The sequence below is a fragment of the Anolis carolinensis genome, unplaced genomic scaffold (genome assembly GCF_035594765.1).
Source record: "Anolis carolinensis isolate JA03-04 unplaced genomic scaffold, rAnoCar3.1.pri scaffold_8, whole genome shotgun sequence".
NCBI lineage: Eukaryota > Metazoa > Chordata > Lepidosauria > Squamata > Dactyloidae > Anolis > Anolis carolinensis.
In genome coordinates this window covers 1,078,660-1,090,261 of record NW_026943819.1, presented here as the reverse complement: position 1 = coordinate 1,090,261, position 11,602 = coordinate 1,078,660, and the positions used below count along the sequence as shown (strand labels likewise).

At 45.8% G+C, this 11,602-nt stretch overlaps 1 protein-coding gene across 1 annotated transcript; it reads right to left on the bottom strand.

The window, feature by feature from the left end:
- Positions 1–663: 663 nt before the first annotated feature.
- On the bottom strand, positions 664–10,241 carry tagln (transgelin). The gene is made up of 5 exons (XM_062960920.1): positions 10,103–10,241; positions 7,854–8,078; positions 7,446–7,623; positions 3,533–3,635; positions 664–2,052 (listed from the first exon to the last, which is right to left on the bottom strand). The coding sequence occupies exons 2-5, from the start codon at positions 8,034–8,036 to the stop codon at positions 1,908–1,910; spliced, it is 609 nt and encodes a 202-aa protein (XP_062816990.1). The 5' UTR covers positions 8,037–8,078; positions 10,103–10,241; the 3' UTR covers positions 664–1,907.
- Positions 10,242–11,602: the final 1,361 nt, after the last annotated feature.

Here is an 11,602-nt window from a genome sequence, read left to right as displayed (position 1 = left end):
TGGCCTTGCAGTGGCTTTGCAGTGAACTTGCAGTAGCCTTGCAATGGCCTTGCAGTGACCTTGCAATGGCCTTGCAATAGTCTAGCAATGGCTTTGCAATGGTTTGCAATCGCTTGCAATGGCTTTGCAATGGTCTTGCAGTGTCTTTGCAGTGGCCTTGCAATAGCCTTGCAATGGTTTGCAATGGCCTTGCAGTGTCTTTGCAGTGGCCTTGCAATGGCCTTGCAATGGTCTAGCAATGGCTTTGCAATGGCTTTGCAATAGCCTTGCAATAGCCTTGCAATGGTTTGTAATGGCCTTGCAGTGTCTTTGCAATGGCCTTGCAATGGTCTAGCAATGGCTTTGCAATAGCCTTGCAATAGCCTTGCAATGGTTTGTAATGGCCTTGCAGTGTCTTTGCAATGGCCTTGCAATGGTCTAGCAATGGCTTTGCATTGGCTTTGCAATGGGATGATGGCGGTCAGTGCCAGCATTCACTGGGCTGCCTTTTTGCATGGACGTCTGGCCATTTGTCCAGCCGTTTGTCCATCCTGGCATCCCCAAGCCAACACTTGCTCTCTCCTCTATCCTCTGCCGATAGATGCTTTTGGTCATTGGAGAGAATGACCTCCTTACCACCAAAGCCAAGGTTGTTATTCTTGTGATTATTATTGTTTTGATTACCATTTTTGTTGGAAAAACAACAACGTCGACAGCCGGGACCTGTTTCTTTTGCATCTTTCCAAAACTAAACCCACGCTGACCAAAGGTGCCTTTGGATCCCGCTCCTTGTGTTGCGTGTCATCGGCCTTGTTGTGTCTATTTTCCCAGCTTTCCGGACTTGGGGAAATGGGGACGGAGGCTCCAAATAAAAGACCAAGAAAGCTTTTTTTTATTTTAAAATGTCGTATATTTTGTTTTTAATCGATGGACGACGACGATGAAATACAAAACAGAGGGGAAGAGAAGGGGATATAATTCCTCTCCATTGTTTACAGCAGGCATGGGCCAACTTGGGCCTTCCTTTTCGGATGAAGCACCCAAGTTGGCCCATGCAAAAGAATTTTAAAATTCCCAAAAAATCAATAGTTGTGTGTATTTTTCCGAAACTTGGCAGGAATGATCCCCTGTTATCTAGGGTCATAGCCTACGAAACCCGAGGCGATTGCTCTTGTGCTTTTTAAAAAAATATATGTTTTGTAAAAATATGGTGAAAATTCCCCAAAAATCCATGCATGGGTGAAACGCTCCGAAACTTGGCATGTTAACAGCGGGGAACATATTCTATAAACATAGCAAATTTCGCCCCAATATCTCCGAAAATGAGGGAGAAGAGCTCGGGAAGCTTCCCCACATGCATGCACGAAATGAATTTCGGAACAAAAAACATTGTAAAAATTCCCCAAAAATACATGCATGGGTGAAACGCTCCGAAACTTGGCCTGATAACAGTGGGGAACATATTCTATAAACATAGCAAATTTCGCCCTGATCGCTGCGAAAACGAGGGAGAAAAAACCCCGGAATCTTCCCCACAAGCATGCATGAAATGAATTTCGGAACGAAAAACATGGTAAAAATTCCCCATAAATCCATGCATGGGTGAAATGCTCCAAAACTTGGCATGCTAACAGCGGGGAACATATTCTATAAACATAGCAAATTTCTCCTCTATATCTGCAAAAACGAAAGGAGCTCGGGAAGCTTCCCCAAGAGCATGCACAAAACCAATTTCGGAACGAAATTTTCGCCAGGAACGTTTTGGGAACGAAATGTTGTAATGAGTTTTGAATCATATTTTTTTGCACATGGCTAATGGGAGCGAGGGTGCTTTTTGCAGCCAAGCAGGGATTGCAAAGGAAGGAAAGGATGGATGGAAGGAGGTTGTCGGGGTGTGTTGGGGGTCTTGCGGGGGTCCGGAGGCGGCCTTAGCTGATGATCTGCCTGGGCCGCCCGTAGCCCGTCATGCCCGCCTGCGAAGCCCCCTGGTTGGACCCCATTTGCAGCCCGATGATGCTCTTGCCTTCCTTCAGCTGCTTCTCGGAGAAGTCGCGCTTGTGCTCCTGGGCTTTCCTGCAGCGGAGACCGAGACAACGATGTCAACAACGCTTGGGATCCAGGTGTCTTGGACTGCAATTCCCACCATTCCGAACCACTAGTTGGCTGTTAGGAATGGTGGGAGTTGCAGTCCAAGACACCCGGAGGGCCGAAGTTGGCCCAGGCCTGAGAGTTTGCATGTAAAGAATATTTCAAGGCATTTGCAAGGGTAAGTATGGTGATCGTATGGTGTAAGCCAGGGGTCCCCAAACAAACCCGTGGTCCAGATACGGTCCTCCAAGGCCATTGACTGGACCCCGCCCTCAGTTTTAGACTGAGGCTCGCCCAAAGTCTGAAATGACTTGAAGGCACACAACAACAACAACAATCCTAATTAACTTGACTATTTCGTTGGCCAGAAGCAGGCTCACACTTCCCATTGAAATCCTCATAGGTTTGTTAGTTAAAATTGTTCTTATTTTTAAATATTGTATTGTGCTTTCTTTCTTTCTTTTTTTTTGCACTACAAATAAGACATGTGCAGTGTCTGTAGGAATTTCTTTGTAATTTTTTCCAAACTATAATTCCCCCCCCAACACTCTACGGGACCGTGGACCCTTTGGCTCACTGCAACTCCCAGGATTGCATCGCATTGAGCCGTCAAATAATCATATAGTAACATAATAATGTGATAATATAGTAATCTATATATATATAAGAGTGATGGCATCACGGCGACCCACAAAACAACAAAACTACAGGCCCCCCAACCTCGAAAATTGACAACACAACCCATCATCCACGCCTCTAGGTTGAGACAACAAAAAGAAAACAAAAATAAAGTCCTAATTAGAGAGAGAGGAATAATTGCTTTTATCCAATGGCTGCCAGTTAGAAGGCTAAGCTCCTCCAACTTGGTCTCCTAGCAACCCAATAAAAAATAATAAAAAACACTAAAAATTAGTACAATAAAATAATATAATAACAGAAAATAACTAAAAATAATACAAGAAAATAAATAAAAAAATATAACTTACAATAAAATTAATTAAAAAATGCAAATAACGTCAAATAAAAATTACACAACAATTTTTAACCAATACCACCACCACTTTGCCACAGCAACGCGTGGCCGGGCACAGCTAGTATGATATAATTGTATAAAAGTTTAAGGACCCTTGGTCATTGAGTGGCGATGGCAATCCTATTTATTATTGCTATTATTATTATTATTATTATCCTACTATTATCCTATTATTATTATCCTATTTATTATTGCTCCTATGGCGCAGCGGGTTAAACTGCTGGGCTGCTGAACTTGCTGACTGAACGGTTGCCAGGTTCGAATCTGGGGGGAGCGGGGGAGCTCCCACTATTAGCCCCAGCTTCTGCCAACCTAACGGTAAAGGTTTTCCTCTGACATTAAGCCCAGTCGTGTCCGACTCTGTGGGTCGGTGCTCATATCCATTGCTAAGCCCAAGAAAGCCTTGGACGATAATTCACTGCGGCCACTTACTTCATGAACCAGGAAGGGTCCCCGCGATAGTTCCCATCGTCCTTGGTGATGGCCAGGCTGCCCAAGGCCACCAGCGTCCTCTGCACCGCGGCCATGTCCTTGGCTGGAAAGAGAAGCAAGAATCGGAACCACAGGACCATAGGGTTGGGAGGGGCCTCCCAAGGCCATCTAGTCCAGCCCCTTCCCATGCAGGAAAAGCACAATCAAATCCCCCCGACAGATGGCCGTCCGGCCTCAATAGTAATAAAAATATTTTAAAAATAATAATAAAAATAGATTTGAAAGGGACCTCGAAAGGCCATCTAGTCCAGCCCCTTCCCATGCAGGAAAAGCACAATCAAATCCCCCCGACAGATGGCCGTCCGGCCTCAATAGTAATAAAAATATTTTAAAAATAATAATAAAAATAGATTTGAAAGGGACCTCGAAAGGCCATCTAGTCCAACCCCTTCCCATGCAGGAAAAGCACAATCAAATCCCCCCGACAGATGGCCGTCCGGCCTCAATAGTAATAAAAATATTTTAAAAATAATAATAAAAATAGATTTGAAAGGGACCTCGAAAGGCCATCTAGTCCAGCCCCTTCCCATGCAGGAAAAGCACAATCAAATCCCCCCGACAGATGGCCGTCCGGCCTCAATAGTAATAAAAATATTTTAAAAATAATAATAAAAATAGATTTGAAAGGGACCTCGAAAGGCCATCTAGTCCAACCCCTTCCCATGCAGGAAAAGCACAATCAAATCCCCCCGACAGATGGCCGTCCGGCCTCAATAGTAATAAAAATATTTTTAAAATAATAATAAAAATAGATTTGAAAGGGACCTCGAAAGGCCATCTAGTCCAGCCCCTTCCCATGCAGGAAAAGCACAATCAAATCCCCCCGACAGATGGCCGTCCGGCCTCAATAGTAATAAAAATATTTTAAAAATAATAATAAAAATAGATTTGAAAGGGACCTCGAAAGGCCATCTAGTCCAGCCCCTTCCCATGCAGGAAAAGCACAATCAAATCCCCCCGACAGATGGCCGTCCGGCCTCAATAGTAATAAAAATATTTTAAAAATAATAATAAAAATAGATTTGAAAGGGACCTCGAAAGGCCATCTAGTCCAGCCCCTTCCCATGCAGGAAAAGCACAATCAAATCCCCCCGACAGATGGCCGTCCGGCCTCAATAGTAATAAAAATATTTTAAAAATAATAATAAAAATAGATTTGAAAGGGACCTCGAAAGGCCATCTAGTCCAACCCCTTCCCATGCAGGAAAAGCACAATCAAATCCCCCCGACAGATGGCCGTCCGGCCTCAATAGTAATAAAAATATTTTTAAAATAATAATAAAAATAGATTTGAAAGGGACCTCGAAAGGCCATCTAGTCCAACCCCTTCCCATGCAGGAAAAGCACAATCGAATCTCCCCGACAGATGGCCATCCAGCCTCAGTAGTAATAAAAATATTTTAAAGATTAATAATAAAAATAGATTTGAAAGGGATCTCTAAAGGCCATCTAGTCCAACCCATTACCATGCAGGAAAAGCACAATCGAATCTCCCCGACAGATGGCCATCCAGTCTCAGTAGTAATAAAAATATTTTAAAGATTAATAATAAAAATAGATTTGAAAGGGATCTCGAAAGGCCATCTAGTCCAACCCATTACCATGCAGGAAAATCACAATCCAATCCCCCAACCAGATGGCCATCCAGCATAAGATGATACTACTACTACTACTACTACTACTAATAGTTAGAAGAGACCTCTAAAGGCCATCTAGTCCAACCCCTTCTGAAGCAGGAAAAGCACAATCAAAGCCCCCCTGACATGGCCATCCAGCATCTGTTTAAAAGCTTCCAGTAGAGGAGCTTCCATCAGACCCAGAGGCAGAGAGTTCCACTGTTGAACAGCTCTTCTTATGGCCAAGCAAAATTTTGTTCAAGCCACAAGAGGAAAGACAAAGATCCACCCAGAGGAAAAGTGTTCTTGCTGGACATCAAGGGACCCACTGAGCGCATTGGGAAGATGAGGAAGAAACAACCTACAAACGGACTCAAAGAACACGAAAGGCAGTGCAGACTGGTTCAGGTAGAGGAGTCAGCCATAGCAGAGCACCTGATGAACCACCCTGGACGCAGCATATTATCTGAGGACAGAGAAATGCTGGACCACGCTCACAACCACCACTGAAATCCACAATGTCATCAGAAAGGAGGAAACCATGAAACTGAACAAAACAAAAACAAAATAGCTTGTGAATCGCCTAGAGCATCTTGGATGGAGGGCGATTAATAAGTAATTAAATGATGATGATGATGATGAAAATCTGGCTACCAGTATTGAAAAACTCTAAAAATCAGGACAGTAAATAAAGAACAACACTCTGAAAACAGGGGAATTCCAGAAAGGAAACAATCAGGGCCAGCTAACACCTCCCAACAAAGGATTCCCACAGGGGGCAACAGCCAGGCCAGAAACCAGTGCAGGTGGCCCCAGTGGTGATGGGCACACTGGATGCCGTGCCAAAAGATCTCAGCCAGCATTTGGAAACAATAGACATTGACAAAATCACGATCTGCCAACTGCAAAAGGCCACCCTACTGGGATCTGCACGCATCATCGGAAAATACATCACACAGTCCTAGACACTTGGGAAGGGTTCAACTTGTGATTTTATGATACGAAATCCAGCATGTCTATCTTGTTTGCTGTGTCATACAACAACAACAACAACAATAATAATAATAATAAAAAGAGGGTTGGAAGAGACCCCTTGGGCCATTGAGTCCAACCCCCTTCTGCTTCTGTGCACCAAAAGCTCAAGCAAAGCACCCCTGACAGATGGCCACCCAGCCTCAATGTTAATAATAATAATAATAATAATAATAATAATAATAATAATAATAATAATAAATACATCACATAGTCCTAGGCACTTGGGAAGTGTTTGACTTGTGATTTTGTTATACGAAATCCAGCGTATCTATCTTGTTTGCTGTGTCATACAATGTTGTTGTGTCAATAATAATAATAATAATAATAATAATAAGGGTTGTAAGAGAAGAAGAGACCCCTTGGGTCATTTAGTCCAACCCCCTTCTGCCCTTGTGCTGTGGGGGCCGGATAAATAGCTTTGATGGGCTGGACCCCTGCCCTGGGTGATTGTCTAAACCAGGGGTCCCCAAACTAAGGCCCGGGGGCCGGATGCGGCCCTCCAAGGTCATTTACCTGGCCCCCGCCCTCATTTATAATATAATATTTTTATATCATTTTAAATAATATAATATATTGTATATACATATAATATTGATAATAATATTATAATGTTATACAATATAATACTAATAATAATACCATATAATAATATTAATTATATGTTATATATTACATATAATATTACAGTATAGTGGTATAGTTCAATATAGTAATATATAATGCTAATATTGTGATATGCTAATAATATAATATATTGTATGTACATACAGTTGCTCTGGAGTGAGAAGGTGAGAAGGGCAGGATATAAATGTAATAAATAATGTAGTAAATGAATAAATAAATAATTTTAGACTTAGGCTCGCCCAAAGTCTGAAATGACTTGAAGTCACACAACAACAACAATCCTAATTAACTTGACTATCTCATTGGCCAGAAGCAGGCCCACACTTCCCATTGAAATCCTGATAGGTTTATGTTGTTAACTATTGTTTTCATTTCTAAACATTGTATTGTTCTTTTGTTGTTGTTGTTTTGCACTACAAATAAGACATGTGCAGTGTGTACCGGAATTTATTTGGGTTTTTTTTCTTCAAATGATAATTCGGCCCCTCCACAGTCTGAAGGATAGTGGACCGGCCCCCTGCTTAAAAGGTTTGAGGACCCCTGGTCTAAACCATGCCCATCCTTATGTTCTGCATCACCTTCAAACAAGTCCACCGTCTGGAAGATGTCCGTCTTGACCACGCCGTAGTCCTCGGCGGCCTTGAGGAACTGGGAGATCTGCTCCATCTGCTTGAAGACCATGCTGGGCGGAGAGTCGGGGATCTTCACTGGTTTGGAGCCACTTGGGTAGAGGCTGTTGACCAGTTTGCCCAGCACCTGAGGAGGAAGGAAGGAAGGTGGAAACAGAGATGGAGAGATGCTGACAGCGTGCCCTTGGGTTGCACCAACCGGAGACGAATCCCAGACCCTTGGACCTAATGTGCATGTGTGCTGTGTTGTTGTGTCCATGGAATAGATAATGGTGGTGGTGGTGATGCCCCATGAGGGCCCACCAATGGGCGCCAGGGGTCAGGCCAGGGGTCAGGGGTCCCTTGGGCGATGCTTACGATGCCGTTCTTCAGCCAGACCTGGAAGCCCAGCCGTCCGCGCTCGGCGGGCCGTCCCACGTCGGCCCCGCACTGGGCCACCACCCACTCCACCAGCCGCTCCTCCAGCTCGTCGTCGTACTTCTTCTCGATCTTGGCCTGGACGTCTCTGCTCAGGCCGAAGGAGGGCCCTTTGTTCGCCATGGTCAGCGGAGGAGGAGGAGGAGGAGGACGGAGGAAGGAGACCTGCAAAGGAAGGCCAAGGGACTGGCATCACTCCATCCAGCTAAACAGGCCAAGCGTTTGGAAGACCTGGCACTTCCTCACTGGCATTGAATCCTATTGAGCCAAACTCTTAACAAACGGCAGGCAACCCACTGTGTTCATCCCATGACGTAGGTTTCAAGGGTCCGGTAGAGAGATCAAGAACGGGAAACGTCATGTTGGTGGGCAGGAAAAGAGATGGAAAGATGAGCTCAAAGCCAACCTTAAGAACTGTGGCATAGAAGCCGAGAACTGGGAAGCCCTTGAGCGCTCTAATGGGAGGTCAGCTGTGACCAGCAGTGCTGCGGAGTTCGAAGAGGCACGAATGGAGGGCGAGAGGGAGAAACATGCCTCAAGCCAACCCTGACCGGGACCGCCTTCCACCTGGAAACCGTTGTCCTCACTGCGGAAGGGAGAACGTGCGGATCAAGAATGGGTCTCTTCAGCCATCTACGGATCCATCCCCAAGACACCAAGGATGGAGGACCATCATCCTTGAACTACGAGGGATTGCCTAAGTAAGCAAGTAAGTAAGTAGAGAGATCGAGGGGTTGCAAAGAGCCCAGCAGTTTGTTGTATGTTTTCCGGGCTGTATGGTCATGTTCCAGAAGTATTCTCTCCTGACATTTCACCCACATCTATGGCAGGCATCCTCGGAGGTTGTGAGGTAATTGTGATTACAACCCTGAGATTGTGATTACAGGGTTCTGATTACAACCCTGTAATCCCGGCCACAAAAGCCTTCGACGACAGCCTAGCAGTTGTTGTCGGGCAGCCTCCCCAGACTATTATTATTGTTGTTGATTTATACCATCCACAAGGAGACTCCTGGTTTTGGACTCCAATTCCCACAATGCCTGACAGTCTACAATCTAATCCAGGCGTGGGCCAATTTCGGTCCTCTAGGTGTTTTGGACTCCGACTCTCACGATGCCTCACAGCCTGCAATCTAATCTAGGTGCGGCCATATCTACCTACCCTATCTATCTATCTATCTATCTATCTATCTATCTATCTATCTATCTATCTATCTATCTATCTACTGTTCTATTTACCTTTCCAGCCATCTTCTATCAACCTACCTACCTAATCCTCCTATCTACCTACCTACCTACCTATCCTTTTCCTCCTACAAATGGAAAGTTTCCAGGTTGCACAACCATGGCTCTCCGCGTAATAAACAAGAAACGGAAGATGACTCAACTGAGGTGGCTGCCGTTTGGCCAAGCCATGAGAAGGCACGGCTGGATGGGACATGCACTCGCGCTTGGCAAGAGGGAGAATGCTGTGGATGATGGGATCTCTTGGAGTCTCTCGCTCACTCAGTGCCCTTCATCTGAAGTGGGCTTGATGGTCGTCAACAACACCAACTGATGCTTTGCTAGCCCATAAACTGTTTGCAGACACTGGACAGACAAGAGCTGGGCAGTTGTTCTCGGGCAGCCACTTAGCCTCCTCAAACTATTATTATTATTAGTATTATTATTATTATATGCCTGCCATAGATGTGGGCGAAACGTCAGGAGAGAATACTTCTGGAACATGGCATTACAGCCCGGAAAACATACAACCCCATTATTATTATCATTATTATGACACAGCAAACAAGATAGATATGCTGGATTTCATATCACAAAATCACAAGTCGAACGAGAGAATATTTCTGGAACATAGCCATACAGCCCGGAAAACATACAGCAACCCCATTATTATTATTATTATTATTATTATTATTATTATTATTATTATTATTAATAATCCCAGGTGTTTTGGACTCCAACTCCCACCATGCCTTCCAGCTGTTAGGGATGGTGGGAGTTGAAGTCCAAAACACCCGCCAGGCCAAAGTTGGTCTGCGCATGCTGAAAGGCAACATCTGCATTATCATTGGGATGATAATACTAGACCCATATCCCAACAGACCTGTCAAGCAGGTATCATGCACTGCCCCGTGCCACCCGCCTTGGCCATCACCCCCTCCCCCCCCCAGACGTGCCAGGACTCACAATGTCTTGCCGGTCAGCCAACGGATGGAGGACGGAGGACGAGGCTGGGCGAGGCGACTGAGCCCGGGGAGCCTGTCCGGGGGTTAAAAGGCTGTTGGTGGGCGGCCCCCTCCCTCCCCTCCGCGAAGGGCTCCATATTTGGGGAAAGACTCCAAAAGGGCGCGATGGAGGACATTCCCCGCATGCCTCTGACTCAGAGCGGAGGCTTCTGGCCCCAGGAGACGGTCCTTTTTTAGGCAGGACCGAGCCCAGATGTGGAGCCGCAAAGAGGAGGCTTTGGGCCTGACTTCATCCCTTCGGACGCAGCGCAAGGCTGAGAGAGTGCGCACTGGGACCGCTCCCTGCAAGGCTCCCTTTGTGCTGCTCTGCAAAGGCTGGTGAGCATAGAACCATAGGATCTAGGATTCTATGCTCACCAGACTTTGCAGACGCCGTTCCCACCCAGACCCTTTTCTTCGCCTAACAGGCTTGGCCTGGGTTTTGGGTTTTGTCCTGGGTCCAAATGTCCTGCCACAAGACCTGGGAAAGGATTCCAACAAAAGGGTCATACTAAGAGTCTGGGGGTCTTGTAGGAGAAAGGAGAAAAGGAAGGAAGGGAGGAAGGAAGGAAGGAAGGGAGGGAGAGAGAAGGAATGAACAAACAAAAGGAGGACAGGATGGATGGATGGAAGGAAGGAAGGAGAGAAGGAAGGAAGGAAGGAAGGAAGGGGGGGAGAAGGAAATAGATGGAAGGAAGGAAGGAAAGAGTAGGGCAAGGGAAGAAGGGAAGGAGAGAAGGGAAAGGAAGGAGAATAGATCAGCTTTATTGTCGTTGGACATCTGGAATTCAATGCCACCCGCAATCACATCCTATTTGTACAAATGACAAAACCAAGCACCCGTTCCGTCCACATTGCACAGCCCCTAAAAGGAAAGGGAGAAATAAAGTGAGGGAGGGAGGAAAGAAGGTGGGAAGGAGAAAGGAAGGAAAGCAGAGTCCAGATGTTGAGGGGCAGAGAGAGCTCAAGAGAGAGAGGGGGGGGGTGCACATTAGGCTCCAGTTCTGCCGCTCACCAGCCCTTGCAGAGGCCATTCCCATCCAGAACCTTTTTGTCTCTACCTGGGGGTCAGGACCCCTGGGGGGGGGTGGTCACAAAGGAGTATCAGAGGGGTTGCCAAAAACCGCCAAAAATAATGTATTTCTGATGGTCTTAGAGGAGCCCCTTTGGCAGAGAAGGCTGAAGATCTCTCCGCCTGTCCTTCTCTTTTCTTCTGGAAACAGACAGAAAATCCTGTCAATGTGGGTGAACTATAACTCCCAACCCCTGAGTGAACCCATATGTGCGATTTCAGACACCACGAAGAAGAACCACTGGTCTCACAGGCTTGACGTGGGAATGGCCTTCAACTGGTGTCGGCCTTCGCACATCCAAACCCTGAGCCAGACAGAAAGATCCGTTGCCCATAATAAACAAATCAGCACCTTGGATATTAAACAGGCGAAGGGTGTGCAATATTTAC

What these genes read in the sequence shown, in the direction of transcription:
- tagln (XM_062960920.1), bottom strand. Translation starts at nt 8,036, where the DNA reads ATGGCGAACAAAGGGCCCTCCTTCGGCCTGAGCAGAGACGTCCAGGCC. An exon ending in GACGGTGGACTTGTTTGAAG is followed by an intron (nt 3,636 to 7,445) that starts GTGATGCAGAAC and finishes TTCTCTTTCCAG; the next exon opens with CCAAGGACATGGCCGCGGTG. An exon ending in GACCCTTCCTGGTTCATGAA is followed by an intron (nt 2,053 to 3,532) that starts GTAAGTGGCCGC and finishes TCTCCGCTGCAG; the next exon opens with GAAAGCCCAGGAGCACAAGC.